The sequence below is a fragment of the Nanorana parkeri genome, unplaced genomic scaffold (assembly GCF_000935625.1).
Source record: "Nanorana parkeri isolate BGI_ZX_2015 unplaced genomic scaffold, ASM93562v1 scaffold215, whole genome shotgun sequence".
Classification (NCBI taxonomy): Eukaryota; Metazoa; Chordata; class Amphibia; order Anura; family Dicroglossidae; genus Nanorana; species Nanorana parkeri.
Genome location: NW_017306483.1, coordinates 445,314 through 472,345, shown reverse-complemented (window position 1 = coordinate 472,345; position 27,032 = coordinate 445,314). Strand labels below are relative to the sequence as shown.

At 46.8% G+C, this 27,032-nt stretch overlaps 1 protein-coding gene across 1 annotated transcript in view; it reads right to left on the bottom strand.

Moving 5' to 3' along the window:
• LOC108786526 (carnitine O-acetyltransferase-like) overlaps positions 1-27,032 on the bottom strand; it is a 36,840-nt gene that overhangs the window by 9,223 nt on the left and 585 nt on the right. Inside the window, exons 2-12 of the mRNA XM_018555844.1 lie at positions 22,236-22,466; positions 17,139-17,257; positions 15,631-15,684; positions 14,848-15,013; positions 12,608-12,782; positions 11,854-12,032; positions 10,942-11,042; positions 8,697-8,825; positions 5,547-5,669; positions 5,323-5,458; positions 4,514-4,576 (exon numbers count right to left, since the gene is read on the bottom strand). Of these exons, the coding sequence (XP_018411346.1) occupies positions 4,514-4,576; positions 5,323-5,458; positions 5,547-5,669; positions 8,697-8,825; positions 10,942-11,042; positions 11,854-12,032; positions 12,608-12,782; positions 14,848-15,013; positions 15,631-15,684; positions 17,139-17,257; positions 22,236-22,466 (1,476 nt within the window). The remainder of the gene's footprint in view (positions 1-4,513; positions 4,577-5,322; positions 5,459-5,546; positions 5,670-8,696; positions 8,826-10,941; positions 11,043-11,853; positions 12,033-12,607; positions 12,783-14,847; positions 15,014-15,630; positions 15,685-17,138; positions 17,258-22,235; positions 22,467-27,032) is intronic.

Below are 27,032 nucleotides of genomic sequence, written 5' to 3'. Positions count from 1 at the left end.
CCTTTGCCCCCTGCCCGCATTTTTTTGGGGGGGGGGGGCAAAGCTTCCAGAGTGATAACTTGTGATGTGGCAAAGGTAGCTCATATGAAAAGGTTAGAGTATGTGAACACCCACTAACCTTTTCTGATGAGCTACCTTTGTCACATCACAAGTTGTCCTACAGTATATTGCTATGAAAAATGTACTAGAGTATGAGGAATGCATTATTTATGTGCCCTGCAGCCTCCAATGTATTCTGTACCCCAATGTGTATGAAGGCAATTTACTGCCATGTGAAATAGAAGACGCCGCTGTTACAAAATATTGCCCATCATTCAAGTGATCAAGAGAGTTTCCCTCCATGTCCTGCTATTGCTGTTATAAATCTTGCCACGTCTCAGACTTCCTACATGGGGTGAAGCTATGCCCTGCACCCTGCTATCCAATATGCCCTGCATCCTGCTATCCCATATGCCCTGCACCCCGCTATCCCATATGCCCTGCACCCCGCTATCCCATATGCACTGCACCCTGCTATCCCTCTATGCAATTAGAGCAGTCTCAAGCTGGTCATACCCTGATACATTAGTCAAATACTTTGGCCAATGCAACCAGTGTGTGGCCCCTTCAGCACACTATACCTGCATTTATGCTGCTATCCATATTGAACTACGAGTCCCAGCAAACTAAACTTGTCATTTTCAGGTCTGTGCAGAACTACAAGTCCCAGCCCACAATACTTGTAGCTATAGAAAACTAAAGTGCTCACCTTTGCAAATCACATACAGTAAAGTGCAGTTATCAGTTAAAATATTTATAATGTTTAAAATGGAGTTTTAATTCTTTAAAATGTATAGAGCGTCGTACACTATTAATGCAGTTTATTGATTTTCCTTTTATCCCGATCCCTCCTGAGGCCAGAAAGAGAATACTTTTGTCAGTATTAAATTAAATATGAAGTAATCTACCCTTACTGTAAATGAGAACATATTAGGGATAGATGGATTTAGTTCAGCATGTATCAGTTTCTAGCAAAGCAGTACCAAGAGGATGACAATAACATTGAGGGGTGGGACTGGCGAGTACAAAAATCCATTATTCATTCTGATCCACTGAAGGACACAGGAAGTCATTAACGCTCAGGACATCCAGAAGCAGTTCAGCTGAGTGGTAGGTAACACGGCAAACAAATACTAACCAGGCCCACTGAAAACAACAGAACTGGGGACTGTCTGCAGCTCAAAGAGCCAACGGGAGTACCTTACCACCAAAGCTGGCATCAGATGAGACCTGGACATCCACCTAAAAGAACTTGGAAAAATGTATGAACAGAGGACCAGGTGGCAGCCTGGCAAATCTGGGAAACAGTAGCCTGATGCTGAAGGGCCCAAGAGAAACGCACAGATCTAGTACAGTGTGCCAGGACAAGAAAGGGTAAAAGCTGATTCCCGGGACGATAAACTTGAATAAGAGTCTTACCAAACCACTGAGAAATGGTTGAACGAGACATTGATGATTCACATTTACAGGGACCATCTGGAATCATAAAGAGTCAGTCTTTCTGAAGGAAGCGGTGGCTGAAAGGTAGACACAGCCCAAACTACCTCCAGACAATGGATGGAAAACTCCTTCTGATATACTATAGCAAGACAGACAAACCATGTTCTGGTTCAAGTGAAAGGTCAAAACTACCTAAAGTAGAAAGCAAGTTTCTACACCTTAATCCACCTTGTCCTTGTGCAAAACCAGAACGCGTTCTTTGCCGAATAAGACTGCTAAGCTCATCCCACAGAGGTAATGGCAACAAGAAATTCCACCTTGTGGGTGAGAGTGGAAAGGGGAATATCACTGATGGATTCAAAGGGTGGTATTTGAAGTGCCAAGAGAAGCAAATTCAGATCCCACAGAGTCAGAAGGGATCAAACAGGATAAAAGCCACATAGGAGACACTTTGTGCAGAGATCTGGATCAAAGAATGAGAAGTCAACAGTCTCTGGAAGAAGAAAGCAAGAGTAGAGACCTGAATCTTAATGGTGGGGAGGGTGGACAAATGCTGGTTCAGGTCCATCAGCAAAAAAGGCAAGGATTCATCCTATGGAGAATCTCATGGGGTAGAAGCCTTGCACTAATATGCCTTGCACGTGTGGTGCTAGCCCTTGTGAGAAGTAGACTTCCTAGATTTTAGCTTTGTGGGAGTAGTTGATTAAGAGGTGGCAGTGAAGCAGTATGGTAAATCGTTCCTTGAGACAGAAGATCCAGTGGTTAAGATTTGCCACTGCCATGGTGTTGTACGACTGAACTGGGATCAGATGACCCACCAGCCAGTGGTTCATTGCTGCAGAGACAACCAGTTCACCTAAAGTTCCAAAATGTTGACAAGATTCCTCACACATCCAAAGCCCCTGCGTTGATAGGATGCCCAGAAGTCTTCACTAGCCCAACAGGGAAAGATCCATCGTGAGGATATTCTAAAAGACAGAAGTAGTGACTTCCCTTTCTAGCTTCAAGGTGTGCATACTGCATCAATAAGAGCCAAAACAGTCTCTTTTAGTTTAGGAGTAATGGCAGAAGACAAACTCCTCAGAGGCAGGTTTGTCCGCTGAGGGCAAGAGATACTTGACAGTAGACAGTCTCAGCAACTGATGGCTCTGAGGCCACTAAAGCCTCAGGCAGATCGCATACAGAATCTATAGGGGAGGGTTTGTGGCCCCTGCCATCAATCAGCAAACATCTGAGCTATTTGGCCTAAAAAGGTCAGGCATGGCGGAGGTAAAGACCTCGTTGGAGCAGAGGAGGCCGCCAAACCCAATGTAGCTCACAAGTTCTCTGAAGATGGCATAGACGTTAGTAGCAGGGGGCGCGCAGATTCCAGACTGCAAACATCAGCCACATCAGTAGGCACACTGCAAGCAGTACTGGAGCCCTTAGTGGAGTGTTGCTTCCTACAGTATATTACAAGTAACACATACTGACAGCCAGACAAGAACTATGATGGACAAGCACAGGCTGACAGATGTCAGATACAGATTGTGGCAGATGGACACAAGTGTTGCATCTCGGGGAATTCTTGAGTACAATTAGGGTCTGACTATGTTATAAAAAGTCACAACAACCTTGTATATTTCCTCTCCAATTTTGGTAAAATGATCACCCACTAGCAGTGGGTTTCGATCAAAGCAGGATTCTCTGGAGAATAAGCTCTCTCTGGAGAGTAAGCTCCTCCCGGCCGCTCTGAAGCTGCAGTGGCCGGGAGGAGAGAGAGGGAGCGCAGAGAGGTGTGACCGCCGCCGCCTCTCTGAGTGCCCGCTTCGTGGAGCTGCAGCGGCTGGGAGGAGAGAGAGGGAGCGCTGACAGATGTGATCAGAGCAGTCTTAAAGAGGCCCCCCTCCCAGTCCAAATCTTTCGGTCGTTATTAATCTGAGTTGCCCCACTCAGTATGCCTGTCGCTTGCGACCATATTGAGTGGGGCACTCAGATTAATAACGTGCTGGATTAGTTTGACACAGGGGCGGACTGGGCCTGGGGGCAGGGTGGTAATTGCCCCCCGGGCCTCTCTTGATACCTTTGCACACGCCCCCCCGCCGCCGCAAGCACTTCATCTCTCCTCTCTTGGCCGCTGTACAAAAATCACCTTCGCCTGTGTAGGCAAAAATCTTTGCACCGGCCCTGGCCACGAGGGAGCTTCATCCATACGTGAATTGCTTACAGCTCTCTCGAGGGTCCTATTGAGGTGCCTGGACCGGAGTGACATCACATTCTGGCTCCCGGCACCTCTACAGGGCACGCAAGGGAGCTGTCCCAGCAATGCACATATTTATGGAGCTCCGTTACCGCACAGCAGCCCATACTGGACCCCACGCTAAGGATCCACTCCAGTTCTTGTATGTCTGTGACTGTGTGAGATTGTGTCTGTGGTTGCGTATGTATGTCAGTGTTTTTGATGGCTCGCTCACACTAGTACAGTGCTTAAATCGCATAGTACCGTGTGATAACGCACTGTACCATGCAATTGCACTTACCGTGCATTCTGTTGTGGGAGGTGTGTTGCCATTCATTTAAATGGTACCCCAAAAACACCTCCCACGCACAGTTCGTACGCCTGCCCCGGACCACACGGTACCCGAATGCCGTGCGTTCCACTGCAGTGCAGACTTGGGTCGCGACTTAATGACCACAGACAAATGTGAATCCTGAGGTTACACAGGTTGAGAACCGCAGATTTATAAATTCCCAGAGTTCTTCTTTGAAGCTGAACTAAAGTTGGAAAAAAAAAGCTAGAAGTTAGAGCTTTGTATGTCTATTTTACCCAAAAAATTCTAACCTTTCTCCTAGCACTAGAAACACAATTTGCTTTGGTTAAGCATACTCTTTACCGAGGATATGATGGGGCGAGGAAGGCAAGCGGCAAATGTTAAAAATCAATTGAAGTTCCAATATAATGGAAAGAGTCATCTAGAGATCACTTGGTCTTAAGCATCTTAGATTATAAATGTCACATTATAAATGAAAAATATAAATTCAGAAGACTTCCTACCAGATCTCTGGCTGTTTGGTGACTCTGTATAGCTCTCAGCATTAGAGCCAGCTTCTCTTCTGCCTAATCCACCGAAAACAGAAAGTGAAAAAATTACACCGGGGAAAGAAATACGCAATGGAATAAAGTGTCCCTGTCACCCACTCAGAGCAGACTCTTCCATCGTGTAAGCTTCGTGCAGATAACCAAAGACACACAATAATGCCAATCTGTATTCATTTATACACCCTAAAATGTATTTTTATATACATGCAGTGCAAGTACCCGAAGTGGACCTGATATCAGCCTCTTACATTCCTTGTACAGCATAGCTCAGACTCAGGGAGGCAGAAGCAGCACAAGAAGGCAAAGCAACAGATAGGCTTATCAGTTCTGCTGCTTTCAGTTCTGCTGCTTTGTCATTCACAGTCCATTCAGAGGCTGGGTGGGGGACAAGACCTGTTGGAGTTACCCAACTGCACAAGAAAAAAAATCAGGTCTCCTGTCCTGCCAGACTGGGCTGTGTGGTGTGGCAGAGCTTTGCAAAACTCAGGACAGGGTGGACAAAAATGGCAGGTAAAACAATTCCTATATATGTTTTTTATCCGCTTTAACATTCATGAAAATGCAGTCTATGAATTACAAAATATATCAGCAAGGCCAGGCTATTGGTGAGAGTATTGCCTGCTCATACTTGGGGAATGCCTCTATTTTGTTCACTTTTGTAGTTCATTGAACCAAACACAAGCTTGTCTGCATATATTGATATGTACAGTATCCTGCTATGAAATAACTCCTCCCCTGAGGATCTGCCCCAACCCATAAGGTACCGATTTGCTTGGATCATCAGCCGCTTGTACAAATTCCAGGGCCTCGGGGGAGGTACAGCGCACAATATCCGATCTTCCCCGATGGAATACTCGGAGTGAAACCACCTCACACGTGGCACATAGAGAGCCGTGCAACCTGCACAGAAATTGGGGAGATACATCAGATTAAAGCTGCTGGTGGCCACATATTCCAACAGAACAAATGGTCTCCATCTTTTCCTGACCTGTAATAGGCTAGTTGGAGGCAGATCTGCAGGAAAGCCCCAGGACTAAGATTGTGTTCCTGTGGGAACTTCTTCCCGAAGTCAGTAAAGGTGAAACAGCAGATGTCCAAGTCATTCACCAATCTGAATAGAGAAACGGGGAGAGTCAGAGACATTGCACAATATGGAGCGTGTGTTCAATGTGGCTGGTACTAGCCAGACTGTCAGTTATTTCTACATGTGGTTCCACTTTAATATTGCCATCTTGTAGAACTGGGTTCATGGGATCAATTGCCATTAGAGGCATAATCTCAATGGAGCATTGTATATATTCCCAATGTTTTTTGGGGTTTTTCTGCTTCCTTCAGCTTTCTCCGACAATCGATTGACATATTAATAGGTTAACTGGTTTCTGGCCAAAGTGGCCCCTGTGTGTTTGTAACGTGACTGTGGACATCTCCCATATACTCACCTTAGCTACTTGTTCCTTCTACACCAGGGGTAGGCATCTCCCTCCAGCTGTGCTTTAACTACAAATACCAACATGCCTCTACCTCTGGGAGACATGGCCGTAACTGTCAGTCTTGCAATGCCTCATGGGATTTGAAATTCCACAACAGCTGGAGGGCCGGAGTTGCCCAACCTTGGTCTACACCGACAAGGTTTTCCAGCATTTCCAGTTATGACAGACTTTGTAACCGCGCCCAGCCCCATCAGCGATTCATGAGGCCTGAGCACGGTCGCTGACAACGCTGCTCCCCAGATCACCGACATTGGTGATTTCAGTGTCGGCTGCAGACAGGGCTATCCCTATAATGAGGTAGCTTGAGTATGTTGCCTCAAGCCGCATCTCTTTGCGTCATGTGGCGGGGAGGCAGGCAGAGTGGCATGGTCACTTTGCTGCACAACATTTGCAGTGGTGCCTGTCGTTTCCATTCCTGCCCAGAGCAGTCCAGGTTCCCAAGAGTCAGGCAGAGAGATGTGTAAGGGCCATACACATCTCCCCGACCAGCTCTTAGCAACCTGGGACCCTTTGGCAGGTGCCCTGTCAGCTCCAGGCAACCAACCAGACGTCATTGATTGCCTTGAGCTGGGCGGGACAGTCCCCAAACCGCCTTGACCAAAACTTCACCCCGACCCCCATTAGTGTGCTCCACCAGCAAACCCCTCCATGCCGCCTCTGGCCATACACTTACAGCAGAGGTGCCGACTGGGCCTCCCACTGGTTGAATTCAGCCATGTCAGCAGGACTTGGCCAAAATGTGACCATTGTAAGGCCAAATTTACTCTTCCAGAATGTTTGATACTGGATAGAATATAGAGATTTGCAGATAAGCTACTAGAAGATGTTCTCAGGGCCTCAGTGCAATTATTCTGTTTCTTTCATAACCACTGTTCAGCGAAGAGATATCAACCACATTGGGAGTGCACTGTTATCCACGAGTCCTCCAACCCATCAATTTGCATTGTGAGAAAGAGCAGTATAGAGTAAACATTGTGCAGCACTGCAAAGCAAGAAATAGAGCCCAAGCAAGTCAGCAGCAACTATGGCTTTCCCCCATGTATGTACATAATTATAAATTCATCATTGCTAAAGAAACCAATCCCTGTTCTTCATGCGTTCCAGAAAAACATTGAAAGCGTCCCCTTTACATGAGATGGTCTCCTCCATATACCAGGAGCTCGGTAATCATTTGACTTTTTACTAAGTTACTAAACATACAAAGAATCTTTTGTATGGAAATAAACAGTCTGCGTCTTTCTCTGATGTTTCCTTACTTGCTTTATAGAAAGGCTTCATTGTGTTTGTGGTGCAGAGCCGGTCAGCGTTGTCGGGTGTCTCCAGATAGCAATCTCATGAACTACTTCTCGTGACACAGCCAGGCACTGAGACCGCTAATTTACTGGGCTGAAGAGTGCTATGGGAGGGGATGAAAGAGTCCCAACTGGGGGATACGTGATTAGCTAACTAACTGCTGGTTTCTTCTCTAAAGGCCGGAAAAAAGAAGATATACTTACCTGATCCTCGGTCATGTGGCGGTAACCACTTATTTCTCCCCCCCAACTCCGGCTGTAGTATGTTCCCCGGCGTCCTCACATCTAATGCAGGTGAACGGACTGCATTACATGTGATGACGTCAGCGGGGCTAAGACCGCCAGAGCCCAGGAAAGAAGAGGCTGCGGGGGACCGGTCTCCGATCTAGCAGACAGTAAGGATCAAGGATCAGGTGAGTATATTTCTTTTATTTGAGCCCCTTAGACAAAAACGAGCAGTTAACCCTTGCAGTGTGGGGGTAGCCTCACTGCAAGGGTTAACATTTTACATTCCTGGAGTTCCTCTTTAAATGCATGGTGCTTCACAGACTAGCAAGAGCTTGTTGACGAGACATCTATTCTTGAATTTCAGCTGCCATAATCATTCAGCAACAGGTAAAGTGGGAGCACCATAAACTCCAAGGTTGACACGAGCTGAGCCAAGAACGAAGGCAAGGAAATTTAACCCATAAAAACACATCCATTGCGCTCCACTTGCTCCTTTTTGGTCTGTTATGTATACCATTGAAAGTGTTTTGTTATACCCGTTTGAATAATGCAAAAAAATACCTGTTGATCCTGCCAAAAATCTTCCTCTGCTGTTTGCCATAAATTGCATTGTTGACAGTTCACACCCCCACCTCATGTGATGGAGTTGAGGAGCGTGTAAGGTGTTCTGTAGTCCTGTCCCAGGGTGACATTGCTGGTCCTCCATAGATACAGTATGGTGAGGGAGCATTGTCATCATAGGACAGGAATTGTTACTGGCAGGATCACCAATGTGAAACAAAGGGGAAAACAGACAAGAAATGCAGAATGTTTATTTACGCTTAGGGATGTCCCCGATAACAGTTTTTCTATATCGAGTACCGATACTCAGAATCGTAAATCAGGAATTCTTGATTGCCCGGGAAGCCGGCTCCATGCTGTTTGGCTGGGAAGCTGGCATCCCAGCAAATCAGCATGGAGCCAGGTTCCCGGCCAATCAGGAAGCCGGGAGACGGGTTATTACTGGTGGTCCAGCTTCCTGATTGGCCAGGAAGCCGACTCCATGCTCCCTTGTCGCTTGGTGGCAAGTCACATCCCCAGTGACTTATTATATTTATAACAGCACCCAGTAGACCACGCCCGACTCACATGTCCAGGTTCTGCTTGGCCTGCTCTACATGCTGTTTAGTCTCTGGTGGAAAATTAAAGTACAGCTTCCTCGGGGGAGGGACTCTGGTGATGGGTGTGCGGGGAGGCAGCAGACTGGGACCCCTGGAACTGGAGGAAGAACAAAATTAGTAATCCTGAGCAATGAAAAAAAAATGTAAAACATGTCAAAAAACAATCAAATGATAGTATACTGTACACACGTAGACAAGCTGGGACCTTCCTAAGGCAGAATGAAGGTTATAACTGTGTACATACCCAGATACAATATCACAACAAACATGGCCCTGCCCTGGAATGTAAACCCAACGCAAATGACCTTTAGTTCCCTAAAGAATTGTATATCAGGAAATGCCATTCTTCCCATTAAATAATGTTTTCACTGTTTTTTTTTTTTATTCCTTTGTTGCATCTTATGCTGCTGATCTTTTCCAGCATCTTTCAGCCACTTCCTGTCTATATGCACTCAGACCAGTGTTGGTTGCACATCATTGCTCAGGACGAACAGGAAGTACCCACACAACCGACTGTACTTTCCATTAGGGGCTTATGTGACAGGGTGACAACGCAGGAGGACAATGGGGGCGACCATCGTCACCCTATAACAGGAAGTGCCTGAACAAGTGTTCTTGCAGATTTAAAGAACTACATTTGAAATGACATTATGTTTAGGCCTATATGAGGTTTTAGTGATTGCGTTTAGATTTACATTAAGATGGGCGCATTGGGGGCAGAAACGACACTATTGTTGTGCAGGCACAGATGTAGAGTAAGGTTGGCGCCGGAAAATCTTGAGCAGCCATGATTGTTTAGGGAAAGAAGGGCAAGCTGAGCAATGAGTAGAGATGAGGCTGGGCTTGGTGTGAACCCAGTTCACCTGAGTTTGCCCAAGCTCGCTCAAAACTCTGACCACCATCCCTTCCTGTTATGCCTGTTAGGGCCAGTGTCATTGGGCTTCCGTTATGTCTATTAGGGCCAGTGTCATCAGGCTTCTGTTATGTCTATTAGGGCCAGTGTCATCAGGCTTCTGTTATGTCTATTAGGGCCAGTGTCATCAGGCTTCTGTTATGTCTATTAGGGCCAGTGTCATCAGGCTTCTGTTATGTCTATTAGGGCCAGTGTCATCAGGCTTCTGTTATGTCTATTAGGGCCAGTGTCATCAGGCTTCTGTTATGTCTATTAGGGCCAGTGTCATCAGGCTTCTGTTATGTCTATTAGGGCCAGTGTCATCAGGCTTCTGTTATGTCTATTAGGGCCAGTGTCATCAGGCTTCTGTTATGTCTATTAGGGCCAGCGTCATCAGGGCTTCTGTTGTGTCTATTAGGGCCAGCGTCATCAGGGCTTCTGTTATGTCTATTAGAGCCAGTGTCATCAGGGCTTCTGTTATGTCTATTAGGGCCAGTGTCCTCAGGGCTTCTGTTATGGCCAGTGTCATTGGGCTTCTGTTATGTCTATTAGGGCCAGTGTCCTCAGGGCTTCTGTTATGGCCAGTGTCATTGGGCTTCTGTTATGGCCAGTGTCATTGAGCTTCTGTTATGCCTGTTAGAGCCAGTGTCAGAGCCAGTGTCAACAGGCTTTCGATTGCATCAGAACGGCTTTTCTCCCCATACAAGTCAATGGGAATGCAAAAGCAGCTTAAATCAGGTTGATGCAGCTTAAAAGCAGATCAAATGCAAGTCAAAAGATGGTCAATTGCAAGTCAAAAGATGGTCAATTGCAAGTCAAATGTACCTGTCAATGAACCGTAAATGATTTTAGCAGTGTCTAGAACTGAGGTCAAATGTAAGTGGAATGTACGCACGGTAGCCTAGTAGTAAGCACATCTGCCTTGCAGCACGGGGTTCTTGTTTCCGATCTGCATGGACAGCCAAGGCCTGATTTACTCTCTCTGCTGTCCCAATGCCAGGTTCCTCAATGCGCCCCCCCCGTATGCAGGCTGCATACAAGTGATATCAGCGACATCGCAGAGATCACTTGTACAAAACAAGCAGCGGCTTCCCCGAAGTACATTTAGCCCAAAGCAGGGCTAAATGTAGAAAACAACTACCCGCCCGGCGTCCTGGGCGTCGGGAGATAGGAATGTCTTCTCCCCGCTGCCCCAAGGCCGAGCCTTGGTTGGCCTTGTGGGAAATCCGGCCCTGTGGACAGCACTACAAACCATTGACCAGGTAAAACATCTCTCGTATACAAGCATTTAGCTATGTAGGGAGACACGCTACTCACGTACCAGTAGTCTAAAACATGGCGCAGCATCCTCAGGACTGCAGAAGCGTCAGCTGTGGCTTGATCATAGATGAGGCCGCATGTTCCGTCTTCTCCCACCACGAACTGCAGGAGTCATACTCAGTGTCACTGTGCACTGGGCTTAGGAAGGTAAAGGGTGCTACAAGGAGTTAGTTGTTGGGAGCCATATTGTGAGATATTAGTAAGGGGAAAAGATTGTGTATGGCCTTAGTTAAAGCTATATTTTAATCTACTTATATTTTGGTTCTTCCCTTCTCCCTCATCGGTATGCCAATGACATTTTTAAACAATCCTGTTTTCATTACGTACTTTTAGACCCAGTGATGTCATCACTGCGTCTCTGTGCTTCTCTATACAATTTAGGCAAATCATGGTGGGGTGTCCACCTGGTGGGTGTGACCAGCAGGGTGCTGTACATAGCTTCCTGAAAACATCACAGCACCCTGCCTCAGTATTCCTCCCAACAGCCCTCATGCAGGAACTGGGCTGGCTCATAGGAGGAGTTTTGCAAGAATCAAAATGCCTTGATGGGTGGATGTCAGTCTGGAAGAATGGGCGTCCCTAGGCAATCTGTATTTGCATGCAGGCTGCCCTTGGTAACGTGAAGCTCAGCCGCCATGATTGAAAGAACTGAAATTTAGCCAAAGTTTTTTAAATGCAACCAATGTATTAATCGAAAAAATGATCGGGCAACTAATCGATTATAAAAATAATCGTTAGCTGCACCCCTATTGTCTGGTGCTCTGCACTTTGCTCTTCTGGTGGTTTAATAAGCCCAGTAGGTCCTCTTAGCTATGCTGCATCAGAGCCATAACACAGAGAGATGCACAGAGCGTGGTCTATGGCTACAGAGAGAAGAACGGAGGGCACGGTGAGGGTACAGCGCTGAACACACCTGAATGGTCTTGTCAAACCAGCGATTTCCGCTGTTGGCGTGGCTCCCTCCACCATGCAGCATCTGAGCGGCCGTACGACTACTGTACAGGTCTTCAGAGAACCTCAGTGCGGTGGCGTCCAAACACACCGTAAACATACTGCGCTGGATGCTCCGTACAGACTCCCTGTTCAGACGGTCTGGAGATAAAGACACAAACAAAACATTAAAGATTGATCCGAGTTGTCTTATCCGGAGCAGCCAATCAGTTTCCTGCTGTCATTTTCCTGTTCAATAAATGTGTATTTGTTATCAAAGGCTTAAAGGAGTTGTGAAGTCCCAGTGCATCCTCTCCTGTGATAACATCAGCATTGTAACAGGAATACATCGTAGAGTTGTCTCCGATAATGCAATCAAAGCTTACTGGCAAAAACCCCTTTTATGTAGTGAGTACCGCCTTCCATCTGCCCATCACTTCCAACAACTTCCTGGATTCCCCGTGTGCTTTGCATCTCTTTCCTGGCTGCTTGATGTGATGCAATCTCAATTTCTCAAGACTACACATCCCATCATGCATTGCTTCCAATGTTAAATTGTGCAGATGTTGAGCTGTAGTTCAGAAGGCAGGCTCTGCGAGATTGGTGAAAGTCATATTCACAGGGATGAGTGAAAGTGTGTCAGTGCAGTTCTGAAGCACACCAAAGCTCATTGAACACATGCCCTATTTCATCCCTATTGTCATTGGCGGGTCTCTCCGTACTCAGGACACACCTACCGCGGATAAGTGTGCTGTACGCTCGGCCCCAGCTGTTCCTGTGGTCAGTGGTGAGCACGCCCACCGGCTCCTTGTCAGTTTTTTTGGAGTGCGCTCGGAGGAAGAGCATCTGCTGGTGAATCTGGTCTTCCGTCAGCGGGGAACCGTCACTGTTGTAGACATCAAGCTCAAAAAACTGGTGTAGACCAAAATACGAGAGAGAGGGGAGAGAGGAACACATTCATTACTATAAAGCATATATCGCAGTATGTGTGTGTGCAAACATTGTATAGAGCTCAGACGTTCCTATTACCAATGTGAGCTCTGAAAGTCAGGATTAGCCACACCCATTATTCCATGGGCTACTCTTCATTGGCTGCTTTGCATTGATTGACGGCTGCACTGAACATAAGGCACTCCTGGGCCAATGCTTGGACTAGCAGTGCTGGAAGGGGCACCACCAAGATTCAAAATGTAAACTGTGTCACGTTACTTAGTCCTTATTTTATTTCCTTCTTCTATCCACCCTACAGATCTACATTCATCAAGAGGACTATAAGGGGTGAAGGGCTTTGGTTTCCTTCTTCTATCCACTCCTACAGATCTACTATATTCATCAAGAGGACTATGAGGGGTGAAGGGCTTTGGTTTCCTTCTTCTATCCACTCCTACAGATCTACTATATTCATCAAGAGGACTATGAGGGGTGAAGGGCTTTGGTTTCCTTCTTCTATCCACTCCTACAGATCTACTATATTCATCAAGAGGACTATGAGGGGTGAAGGGCTTTGGTTTCCTTCTTCTATCCAACCCCTACAGATCTACATTCATCAAGAGGACTACAGGTGAAACTCGAATAATTAGAATATTGTGCAAAGTTCATTTATTTCACTAATGCAACTTAAAAGGTGAAACTAATATATGAGAGAGACTCATTACATGCAAAGCAAGATAATTCAAGCCGGGATTTGTCATAATTGTGATGATTATGGCTTACAGCTCATGAAAACCCCAAGAACCCCAAATCCACAACCTCAAAAAAGTAGATTATTACATGCAATCAATAAAACAAGGATTGTACATAGAACAATATCGGACCTCTGAGAAGTACAAGCATGCGTATGTACTCAGTACTTGGTTTGGGCCCCTTTTGCAGCACTTACTGCAATTACTTTTGCACGATATTCTAATTATTCGAGTTTCACCTGTATAAGGGGTGAAGAGCTTTGGTTTCCTTCTTCTATCCACTCCTACAGATCTACTATATTCATCAAGAGGACTATAAGGGGTGAAGGGCTTTTGTTTCCTCCTTCTATCCACCCCTACAGATCTACATTCATCAAGAGGACTATAGGGGTGAAGGGCTTTTGTTTCCTACTTCTATCCAGCCCTAAATACAATAGAAGTGAGAATATTCCAGAGGTGTTGAGAGGAGTCTCTTGTTATCCTTTATGATAGCCCCAACTTGATTTGCAGGTAGCTCACTAGCTTATGGTATGGTTAGGCAGCTAAATGACGCACAGCATCCAATAGGAGGTACCAGGAGCAACTCAGGGATAGAAAACAGAAGAGCGTCAGACCAGAACGGATGCTAAGAGTCCATAAAAGTCCATCGCGTTTCGGGGACAGACACCACTCCCTTCCTAAGGGCTTGGAAATGATGAGCATGAGTCCATTCCTTCATTCTCATAATTTCCAAGCCCTGAGGAAAGTGGTTGTATATGCCCACGAAATGTGTTGGCTGTTTGATCAACACAATTGCTAATTTTGTTTATGGACTTCAGTTTTGGTCTGCCACGCTTCTGTTGTCTGTCCCTGGATACAATAGCCAGCAGTGGATATTCCTCCATTCACGCTGAACAAGAGAAATCTGTGTCTATGGCTAGCCTTAGTTTTTTTTTTTAAACCAATCACATGGCACAAAGTGGTGGAGCCTATGCAAAATAGTGTCATCATGCAGGCATGCCTAGGGCATCATGATCTCTACATACAGCCTTGGACACAGGGGGCATGGCACACCTCCGGCGTTGTTCCTGAGAGTCGCTATTTTGCATATAGAGCAATGGTTAGGGGACGATTATGACCCCTAAAGAGTTCTGTTCAGGATCGCTTTCAGTGACAACTTTCCATTTATTTGGACATCTTTATTGTTACATTATATCAAATACAGTATTATAGTGTGCATGCGTTTCTGTATTCTGCCATCTTTTAAATAGGACCCTCCCTCCAACCATTGGTGGTAATATGAACATGAGCGTCACCTGATAGTTTTTACAGACGGTCACGCGATGAGGTGGGGCCTTGTTCGGTGGCTGCAGAAGGACCCGATCTCTTTTGTGGCCAGGCTCTCTACAGGAACCAAAGAACTTGAAGTACTGATCAGGACACAGGGGGAGACCCCGCCACAGCTCCTCGAGACCGTCAGGGCTGTTCGGGAGAAGAAAAACAATTTAAAACCTTACATATTGCAAATTCGCATCATCCTGTATTCATCGAATTCCAGACAAATGATGTAGAATTCAGGCAAATCCATAGCATTCATACCGTGCATATGCAACAACCAGCCATGTACAGTCACTGACTTCTATGGGAGGCTGTACAGACCACCTGTGACTTCATGGTGGGATTTACAATGTTCAGGTTTAGCCACTCGTGTGCAAATGCCACTCATGTGCAAAGTGGTCAGATTATTATGACCACCCCATCAGTACTTCGTTGGGCCACGAGATGACTCCACCAGATGACTTTGTTGGGCCGCCTCGTGACTCCACGAGATGGTGAAAGGTGATGCGAGGAATCTGACACTGCACTGTTGTCCTTCTGTTGTCTTGTACCAGTCTTGCCACTCTCTGTTCTGCCCTAACATTGACTAGTCGCTGACGGCCACAATTCGCACGTTCAGACCCAGATTTTCGTCTGACAGTCCGGTCTTTAAACACTTTACCAATGAGCCCCTCTTGAACATTTAACGAATTCTGCTGTTTAATATTTATACCATGTTAAAACAGATTAAGTCCAGAGGAGGTGTTGGAGGTTAAACTCACCTTTCAATTTTGGCTTTGAAATCCAAAACTCCACATATTAATTTAGAGGCAAATCTGAAATCATATTAAAAGAAGACATTATTATCGGATCTCTGAAAAACAAGAGCAATTCAAATACCATGACCAGGATTTTATAGGCTCCAGTGTTCTCATTTACCAGGTTGAGAAGTTGATTGTTTTTACGCTAAATTAACCACTTTTTACAAACCCAAATTCATGAGATAAAAATAGATGCCCAGAGTAATTAGTTCCTGCTAATTCACATTCCACGTGATCGCCTTAATCCCACTTTAGACTGAATTTGGGATGATTAAAAAAAAAAGAGGAAATAGGAGGGAAAGGGAACAATTGATGGACAATCGTTGCTGACCTCGATGTGATCATAATACATTAATAATTAAAAAGAGACAAAAAACAAGATTACATTTTTTTTTGCCACAATTGCCAGCGTTCAGAATATGACACAAGCACCGAGCCAATAGAAGAGATTTTACAGCTAGGGAATCTCATGCAACCGATCTTTCCAAAAATGTATGTAATGATAGGCTGCCATAGTGGAAAAAGCCAGTTGCCTGACTGTCGTGTTGATCATTGGTCTTTGATACAGAGACCGGGAACAGGAATGCAGATCAAGCGCTCAGACCTCACTCCGAGTTCACTTGCTGCATACTTGCCCTGCATCAGTGACCTGTAAAGTATTTTAAAGCCATTGTGTCATCATGACATCCAGCAACTGACATTGTCAATGGAGAGGTACACAATGGCAGCCTCCATAGTTCTGTCTGTACAGGTTTCCTCTACTTCCTCCATTTCTCATGGAAAGGAGACCATAGAAGAAGGGGGTAGGCCCAGAAACCTTGTCCTGAAACTGTTGGCACAAATCATGGACAGTATTCAACTGTCTTGTCATAAAAAGAAAGGAATGATCCTTTAACTGTGCAATAATGTATGAAGGCGGTAAAGGTGGTTACAGCGGTACCCGGCTCTTGGCGAATAGGTCGCAAGTAGGCAAATCTTATAACTGCCTAGGACATCTGCCAGTCTACAACCATCCCATGGGCACCTGCACACACTGACAACCTGGTAGGAAACAGCGCCAAAGGGTCTTTTTCTTGCTCCTTAGCATACAAATAAATGCATGAGCAACCCAAAGGCTTGTGTTTATGCCTAAAGCTGGACTGAAAGCCAACTTCAGAAGGTCAGATTATGATTGCACATCCCATGATTCTCTGATGTGTCTGGCCAGCTTTAGGACCCCTTAAGCCAACGACAATGAGGAGTACCACTGTATATAATTAAACTGAAGGCTATCTGTCACCTCCTATGCTAACTAGAGGCTAACTAGAGGTTTTAGAGAATTGAGGGGGTGCATTTTCTAGGCACAAGATGACTACTTCTGTTGAGTGCTAGGAATATGGAACTAGAGCAGAAGTTATAATACAGTTATGTGATGGTGAGTTGACATATATGGATAGGGAATCATGAAAGTAAATAGGTTAGAGTGGTACCTCAGCTGTCCCCTCCAGTCTTTGTATTCCCTCTGGGGGAGAATGACAGCCGGGCTTGAATGTACAGGGAGTGGTAGGTGGCTCTCTAGATAAATACATTCTTGTCTCCAGTCTGTCAGCTAGATGAGTAAAGATACGAGGTTCAGATAGATATGAGGAGAATTGGGCAGAGAATGGAACGTAAAGTAGGAATATATGAAAACTGGTGATGTTTACCATAACAATGCCATATTCTGCAACTACATAACATGGTGGACCAGTGACTAGTACTGTGACCTTAGAGTGCTTGGATCCCATGCTCAGTTCCCAGCAGTGATATCTGTATGAGGTTGGATGTTCTCCTTTGGTTTATGTGGGGTTCTTCCAGGAGTTTTGGATTCCTGCCGCAGGTCTAAAATATTCTGATAGGTTAATTGGCTTCTGACTTGATTGGCCCAAGATTGTGCGAGTCTATACGACTAATACCCACAGGACCGTCAAGTCCTCCCAGCAGTGATATCTGTATGGAGTTTGCGTGTTCACCTTCGGTTTGTGTTGGGTTCCTCAAGGAGCTATGGCTCTTGCTAAAGGTGAAAACCATTCTGGTAGGATAGATGACTTCTGACTAGATTGGACCTAAACTGTGTGTGTCTATATGAGTGGTAGGCACAGCATGGTAACTTCCTGTAAGCAGTGATATCTGTATGAAGTCTCTACACCCCCCCCACCCCCAGTTTAACATAGAGTTCTATAAGTAGCTATGGCTTCCTGCCCCAGGCCAAAAACATACTGGTAGGGTAATTGAATTACTAGCTAGAATAACTAGCTTGGCCCTAAATTGTGTGATTCTATATGACAGGTAGACACAGAAAGGTAATTTAAATCACAGCAGTGATATCTTTATATCTGGGGTTCACCCCGTATCCTAGTTGTTGTGGGTTCTTCCAGGAGCTATGACTGCCTGCCACAGGCAAAAAACATGCTGGTAGGATAATTGGCTTTTGATTGGATCGGCCCTAAATTGTGTGTCAGTATGACACAGGGCGGTAAATTCCTCCCAGTAGCGAGTTTTTGGGCCACTTCCCCCCCAAATTGTCCTTATATTGTGTGCGTCTATGAAATGCAGGATGGTAAATTCCTGTAAGCCGATATTAACGTGTTATTGGTACTTTTCATGTGTTGGTGGTAAATCACTAGAACATTAAAAAACTAAAACATTCCGATTGGTGGCTGAGGTCCACTGCAGAATAATTTGTTCCTACGCACCAGTGTTCATATATATCACAAATTCTACATAAAATCAGTAAAACTGAAAGCCCAGTTGAAGTCGCACAACTTGTTTTACTCCTTAGAGTACCTGTACCACCTTGTACTGGATGTTTTTAGAACTGGATTTGCTTGAAAATGCCTTAAAATAACATTTTCTCTTGGTAGAAATGCCCTCGCTCTCCCAATTCAGTACTCCGTGCTAGAATAGATGGTTAATGGCCACAGCGCTCAGTACAAGGGCCACACGCAGGCTTGTAGCACAACGGAAGCGAGGAGGCATGTCTGACCAGGTCTGATATAATATGGAGTGCACAGGGCAGTGTGGTCACACCCCATCCAGTCCAACCAACAGGAAAAAAATGACCATTTATGTATTTCTATAAGGGGATCATATCCCCCCTTAAATGCCTCTCCTCCATGAATAAATATCTATTTCTATGAATTCAACTGGGCTTGAAGTTTATGAAGGCGATCATTTCAGAGATTTAAAATGAAACATGAAACAAGATCACAATGCTGGTGATTATTATTGAACAATGCAGAAACCACTTCAGCTTGGACTGAGGAAGTAGGAAGGTTTCAATTGCTGACCCGTTCTGAAACTCCTGGATTGGAGCAACATTCACCATATGTATTCCCAGAGAATTTTTGTACAAGTCATTCTGAATTGAGGAAGCTGGTCGGATGATCAGTGAAACGTCTTCAAGAAAAATACAGCAAGTCCAGTTGCCTTGACTTATTTTTTACAGATATACCTCCAGTCTTCCCACCGACCACTATATGCTAAGGATCCATGGTGTGCCAGGAACATGCATTGTCTTCAATGTAATACCAGTTACCTGGCTGGCTATTGCTACAGCACCCCCCTACTCCAGGTATATTCTCAGGAATGCTAGTGATGGAATATATTAAATGACTGACCTGGAACAAGTTTGCAGATCAGGAGCTTTGGCTACACCCGGACTTGGCAGAAAAATGCCACCTGAAGGGGAGCTGAGGTTTTATTTAGGCTGGAGAGGTTAACCCACTGTAAGGGGGGGCATTCTTCCCACCGACCACCACTGTAAGGGGCATTCTTCTTTTTTTAATCAAAAATTAGGGATGCACAGATACTTTTCGAGTACCAGTGCAGATACTTGGCATTTTCATGAGAACTACCAGGGTTGCAGCGGTTGCAGCTGGGACCTGGCTCTGGCGCCCCACCACTGTCCTGAAATCATTAGTCTGTATTGTTTTAGAAAAACTGTCACATGACAATAAACAAAAATGTATCAGTACTCGTACTTGTAAGTACTCGGCAAGTACCAGTACTCGTACTCGCAAAACTGGTATCTGTGCATCTCTTCATTTATATTTATAAAAACAAAATCGTACAATAAGACAGAGAAGTACAAATCCCAGGAGCTCCGTGTTCTCCTTACAAATGACAGCTTCCTCCTAAAATTTTTCTCTAGTGTAGTCTTGGAGCTCAAAAGTATCGGTACATGTATTCGTACTTGTACCGAGTACTGTACTTGGTATCTGTGCAACCCTTTCAAAAATAATGAAATGATAAAGAGCAGGGAGTGTTAAACGTTGTACCTGTGGTGTTGTATACTCTATGGAGGCCTCTTTTCTCTTTTATTTTGTACAACTTACTGATCACGCTATTGTTTTTGGGCTGTAGGTACAATTTTTAGCAGGGGTTCCCGGAGACCTGAAAATGATTTCTAGGGTTCCTCTAGGGTTCCTCTGGGGTTCCTCTGTTTACTCATCTCTGGGTTTTGTCTTCTCCCCTCTAATGAAGCCCAGCCGCTTCCACACAGCAATGCCTTCCAAAGCTTCCTCATATGTCAACCTTTTAACATACATAATTTTAGCATCAATATGTAATCCGAGATTTCAGAAGCTCGCTTATTTTAGACGCTTGACTCCGTATCTGCTTTCAGAGTCAATGGCGCCAGACTCAGGCGCTGTAATTGGTTTTTCTTGAAAAATTTTAAATAAGCAACAACAAAAAACTGCTGCATAATCATGTTTAGGAGAATTTAAGATTGTGGCTTCCCTTGCACATGACTGGATGTTTGAAGTCAACACAGGTTCAGTTTAGTTCAGCTCACACTTAAGTAAATCAGGCTGTGCTGCATTCCCAGGTGCTGAGAGGGAACATGCTAATGGGAGCAGAGAGCAGAGTATCCCATGTGTAACTAGTAAGCCTGCGACAAACTGCACGCAAAGCCGTGTCCGGCACGGAGCTTTGCGTGCAGTGTGTGAGCTGAGTGCAGGCAGATGATTGACTGCCCCTCCAGCCAATCGGCTCGTGCGTAACAACCAGCCAGACGTCGCAAGCTGACGCGCGGGTTTATACAAGAAAATAACATGACACACTGCTCGCGAAGGCAGCGCGCCACCGTGCTGCTTCGCGTGCAGTGTGTCACAGGCTTTAATATTGCGCGCTTTGTGTCGCGGTCAATTACTTTGCGACCGGAAGATATGTTTGGGGCGGCATTCAAATGAATGGCCATGCAACGCATCTGCTGCACTGTAACACAAGGTAGGTGCGTCAAACAATACCATGCGTTGATCACACAGAACCGTGCAATTAACATACAGCATAGGTGTGATCGGGCCCCGAATGAAGATTTTTTTTGTCCCCACATAGTATGTGCCACATACCATTGTATGTGGCACATACTATGTGGGGACAATAAGGCTTGATAGGCCAGAGGTGGGAAGTGGAGCAGGCTGCAAGAGAGGATGGAAGAATATTCTCTTGTATCCTCCTGTAATGCTGGAGGTGGGGGAACACATTTGGCATCACTGGTTGCTAGGACAGCCCGGTGGTCCTAGCAACAAATGACTGCAGAGGAGGAGGACCCCAGACATTATTGGTTGCTAGGTCCTAGCAACGACTGAAGAGGACCGCAGTTTTTACACGGAATGATCGCCGACCTGCACTGGCCGGAGGCCTTGGAGGCCGGCGCATTCACTGCCAGCCAGCCTTAACCGAGAGCGCTGGTTGGTGATCGGTCTGCCGACCGTGAGCCAGACATAGGGCCGGATATGGCCTGTGGGCCATAAAATGCCCGGGTCTGGTTTAATACTATTCTCCACCTAAAGGGCCGGTTCATATCACAAAGAGTGCGTTCCAGAATGTTCGGCCTCTGGAACGCAACCTGGCTGGCTCCCTGCGTTCAGGGGCAGGAGGGGGGCGTGGCGGTGCATTGAAGCCAATGGCACATGCAGTATTTTTGCAGATTGCACTGGACCAGAACGCAGGCACTAATGTGCCACGCATTCGGGTTGCTGGCGATCGCACTGCGGCCGGGGGGGTGCGACTGCTGTGCCATTGACTTCAATGCACCGCCATGTCCCCTCCTGCCCCTGATCACAGCGAGCCGGCCGGGTGGCGTTTCAGTGCGTTACAGAGGCAGAATAACAGTCTGGAACACACTGTTTGTGGTGTGAACCGGCCCAAAATCATAGTACTCACTCCTCTAGTGAGGGGCTAAAATTTCTGCTTTCCCTCTCCTGGTGATTAGACAATGATGGAGCAGCAGAACGCCAATGTGGTTATCCCTCTGCTGTCCCCTCCTGCAAGCATGTTCACTGTGTCAAACTGACAGCACTTGGCCAAGCGGTAGAGAACCCTGACTGTCCCTGTAAGTGCTGCTATACAGAAGATTACAGAAAGCCAGTATAAAGAAAGATGGCTTTTATATTAGCTGCATTTAAAACATTCTTTAATTAAACCATTTCAACCAGTGACACCAATGTAATGTTGGACAAAGTGCCTCCATTAAAAAGCTACAGCTACACCGGCCTCATTGGCACGCAGTTGTGCCAAGCTGTAAGCTCTTGTGGTCTCACCCAGTTGTCATTGCGCTCGGCCCTCCGGTGCAGTTGCCTCTCTAGCTCTTCTCCTTGTCCTCCAGGCCGGAGGAACTCCTCAACAAGCTCCCGGGTGCTCTCCAGCTCCTCATCGCTGACCAGAGGCTGGAGGGAGGCCAGGTACCGGGACAGAGTTTTCCGCAGCTCGGGCACTGGCTGTCGTGGGAGTGGGGTGGGAGAGCTGTACCTGCGGAGAGAATGGAGGAAGATCTGGAGGGGGAGAAGAGAGAAGGAATCAGATGAATGTGACAGATCGAAATGTCAGGAAATAAAGAGCACAAAATATTCTTATCCTGACACAAAGGACTTGCGGATCGTCTCACACAGCTGTGCGCTACTACATGGCGAAGGCTGAGAATGTATGCATGTTGTCACCTTCATATCCGTCACATTTCCAAAATACGCCCCTTGTTGTCCAATGACACTACAGACCTACTAATTCACTCCAGTGTCATCTCTCACCATGACTATTGTAATTTCCTCCTTATTGGTCCACTTCTACATAGACTATTCCCTCTTCTGTCTATAATGAAGAGCCTGCCAGACTCATCCACCTTGCCAACTGCTCAGTGTCCACCGCCCCTCTCTGCCAATCCTTCCACTAGCTTCCATCTCCTGCACCTCTCTGCCCAATCCCTCCACTAGCTTCCATCTCCTGCCCCTCTCTGCCCAATCTCTCCACTAGCTTCCATCTCCTGCCATTCTCTACCAGTCCCTCCACTAGCTTCCATCTCCTGCACCTCTCTGCCCAATCCCTCCATTGTCTTCCATCTCTTGCCCCTCTCTGCCAATCCCTCCATTGTCTTCCATCTCCTGCTCCTCTCTGCCAATCCCTCAATTGGCTTCCATCCCCTGCCCTCTGCCAATCCATCCATTGGCTTCCATCCCCCACCCCTCTCTGCCAGTCCCATAACTGGCTTGCCTCCCCTGCCCCTCCCTGCCCAATCCCTCCACTGGCTTTCATCCCCTGCCCCTCTCTGCCCAATCCCTCCACTGGCTTCCATCCTCTGCCCCTCTCTGCCCAATCCCTCCACTGGCTTCCATCCCCTGCCCCTCTCTGCCCAATCCCTCCACTGGCTTCCATCTCCTGCCCCTCTCTGCCCAATCCCTACACTGGCTTCCATCCCCTGCCCCTCTCTGCCCAATCCCTCCACTGGCTTCCATCTCCTGCCCTTCTCTGCACAACAAACATGCAAAGTCATGCATAGCGAATGTGACTGGTGCCTTACGAATCAATGCTTACACTACTGACGACAGGGGTCCGGGGGGCGTACAACAGGCACCAAAGGGCCCTGGTGCGTCAAGTAGGTTAGGCACTAGAGGCCTAGTGGAAGTTCTGATCTGGGGAGATACTTATGACCCCAGTGGGCAGATACTCTCTGGAAATATCAGCGTTCACCAGATCAGAGTCGATGGACACAAGCGGCAAATCGCAGCGTATATGCGCGGCGACGCAGTTTTATAAATGGAGCGAATATATAAGAGGCAATCAATCAGTTTAAAGAGGCAAATTATCAGATCGGCTGCGTTATCAATATACCGCTACATGTACGACTGGACTAAACCGCCGCACTCAACCTTTTACACGGTAGATGTTCGGCTGCTTTGTAAATGTTGGCACGCCGGCGGTTTTGATTATTTTTCCCAGGTAGCTTTGCTGCGTTCGGCACGCTCAGCGGGGGGGAAGAGTACTGTACTGAACAATGTAATTACGGGGGACAGACACTGAATGCAGCTGAATCACGTTCTGTTCTCTCCGCCAGCGGCCCTCAGAAGCCTCCGGTCAGAATGTAGCGCAGTGATTGGTTCTGACAACGGTTGGACACGGCGAAGCCACTCAGGAACATATCAAAATACCGCTGTGTCTATAACCTCACATTACAGAGATGACAGCGGGTAAGGGCACGCTGCCCCCTCCACCGGCTACACTGAGGTTCCAGAATCTTCTAAAGGCTTGTGTACAACAGCTTGTGTTTGTATCTGAACGGCTTCTGTTATCCATGCAAGTCAGCATGAAGGCAAAAGCAGGTTCAAGCAGCTGGAAGCAACTCAGTAGCAGGCCAAAGAAACGCCTTAAAGGCACAGTCCACCTTTTCAAAATAGTAGTAAATGCAGCAACATTGGTGTGTTAATTCAAAAATGTAGTAAATGCACTTTTTCCCCCAGTCCTGCAGAGCATTGCAACCATGATCAGTGCATGGCGGCGGCGATGGACAGGCTCATGCAAAGCTTTGCCCAGCCTCAAGTGCATACCCAGGAACTGCCGCTGAACTACAGTAGTGAGAGGGGAGAGATCACCATGGCGTGCTGTCTACAAGCCCCATCTGCCTCAGTGGTAGGGTTGCCACCTTTTCTTCAAATGAAACCCAAGCACAGGCTGTGCGGGCTCTCAGGTGGGCTGTGCGGGCTCTCAGGTGCCTGCGGCTCACAAGAAGATGAAGCTTCAGGCAGATGCGGCTGCCTGAGGTCTCACACTTGCTGTGGATCTCGGCAGCCGCATCTGTCAAAAAATGTAAAGCGCTGGCATCGGCATGGAGTATCTTGTGTCCGGGTGGCAGCTGGCTGGAAACCCGGACTGTTCCGGGTGAATCCCGGACAGGTGGTAACCCTACTCAGTGGCAGATGGGATTTGTAGTAAAAGAACGTCAGCGATAAACCTAGGCGCGCAGAGCTACGTACAGCCACGCTAAATTAAAAAAATAACAGGATGACCTGGAGGATGCACCCTGCAATTCAGGTGAGGGGGGATGGGGCACTCTGCCATTCAGGTGAGGGGGGGCAGGATACACCCTGCAATTCAGGTGAGGGGGGATGGGGCACTCTGCCATTCAGGTGAGGGGGGCAGTGTGGGTTTTGGGGAAGAGAAATGCAACCATGTTTCATCTTACACCCAAAATATAGGTGTAACATATCACATGGTATGAAACACGGGTAGCGAAACTCCGCCCCTGCAGCTGTTGTGGAACTACAAATCCCATGAGGCATTGCAAGATTTTGGCAACCACAGGCATGACTCCCAGGTGCAGATGCATGATGGGATTTGCAGTTCCACCACAGCTGGAGGCCCGGAGTTTGCCCGCCCCTGCACTTTGAATGGGATGACTTATAATTTATTAAGCACTACCTATTGAAAACAATTGTCATTTTTTTATCAAATACTTCTCACATTTCCATCTTTTGTTGCATCTCCATGCTGCTGACCTCCTGCAACCTCTTTCAGACGCTTCCTGTCTACATGCCATTGCTCCGGACCGACTTCCTGATAGTGGTAACGATGGGCCATGCCAAAGGACTGTGTGTTGGCAGGGCCACTTTCAGGTAGAACCGAGAGGGTGTGTGAAAGGGTGACAACACTTGAATACCATTGGCAGACGGTTGTCACCCCATAACAGGAAAGGACCTTCATGGCAGGATCAACGGGCATTATTTTTGACAAAAGCTGCAGATTTGAAACCACAACAATGAATGATATTAATGTTGTACATGAAGACTGCTGACCAGTTAGTGAAAGATTCTGCTCAGCCGATGAACTACAGGTCTCAGCATACATTGCTATTTGTCATAAGAAGAATATAGAAGGATCCGTTTAAAACTGCTAGCTGCTAGATTGCCTTATAGGACCAAGGTACGGAATTCTTAGGCTTCACCATACACGTTACAATCTCTGTGCAATCAACTTTAGATTTACCAAAACTATATTATATGAGTATCTACCTGAATCACCCAATCAATCTGTATCCAATCAGGACGGCCCTTGTCGGTAGATCTAAAGGAGATTGTACCGTGGTGGTACCTGCCAGCACACATTCCTTAGGCATGGTCCATCGTTGTCACCATCAGGAAGCTTCTCCAGAGCAATGATGTGCAGCTGACGCTGGAGCGGATGCATGTAGACAGGAAGTGGCTGAAAGAGTCGAGGTGGCCAACTCATCGAGATCTCCAGCTCGTGACGTCACGTCCATTGTAGACTTAGACGAGAGTGCGCCAGCCGTCACGTTTTTTGCAATCCTCGTTGACTTCTCCACCTGCTGTAGGTGCGCCTGTGAAATTGTCATCGAGTTCTCCAAAACCTGTCGGTGCTTGTGGCATCGGGGGCCCGCGCATTGCCGCAGATTGTACTGCTTGATACTTCTCTCGGGTGGCTGCCCAGGCGCACTGACGGGAGTTGAAGGTCTCGACGAGTTGGAGAATTCGATAGAACAACGGCACAACTAACTTCAATTGAAGAATCGAAAGAGCCGGGTGTAACTCTGTCGGCAGCCAATCACCGTTTGTTTGTTCCGACAGCTGCAGGCACAGGAACTGCAAATTGCAGGGATTCTTTCTAGGGAGTGGACTAAGAGCAGTAGAACTACAAGTACAAGCATGCCTCGTGGACACCTGCGGTGTTGGAGGTTGCCCAGCAACCCCCTATTTCAGGCTTGCTAAATAACAAAACAGAAAAGGCAACATGGTAACCCGTGGCAACTACGGCCCAGTGTCGTCTGCAGACAAGCTTCGCTCTGATTGTTTGCCAGGAGCTGTGACTTGCTGGATTCACAGAGGGTACAACGTCTGTGTGCAAACTTTGCTCAGGCTGCTGGCAGACCGTCCCACTTCCCCGCAGGGCAGAGGAATGCTCTGCAGGATAGTGAAGTGACGCAGCAAAGGGTGCAACGCTCTGCCCTCTCCATAACCAGGGGAGGGGAAACAAAAGTTGCAATGCTCTGCAGAAGCTATAAGAAAATAACATAAAGCATGATGACTCCTCCTCCTCCTCCCCCCCCCCCAATTCTC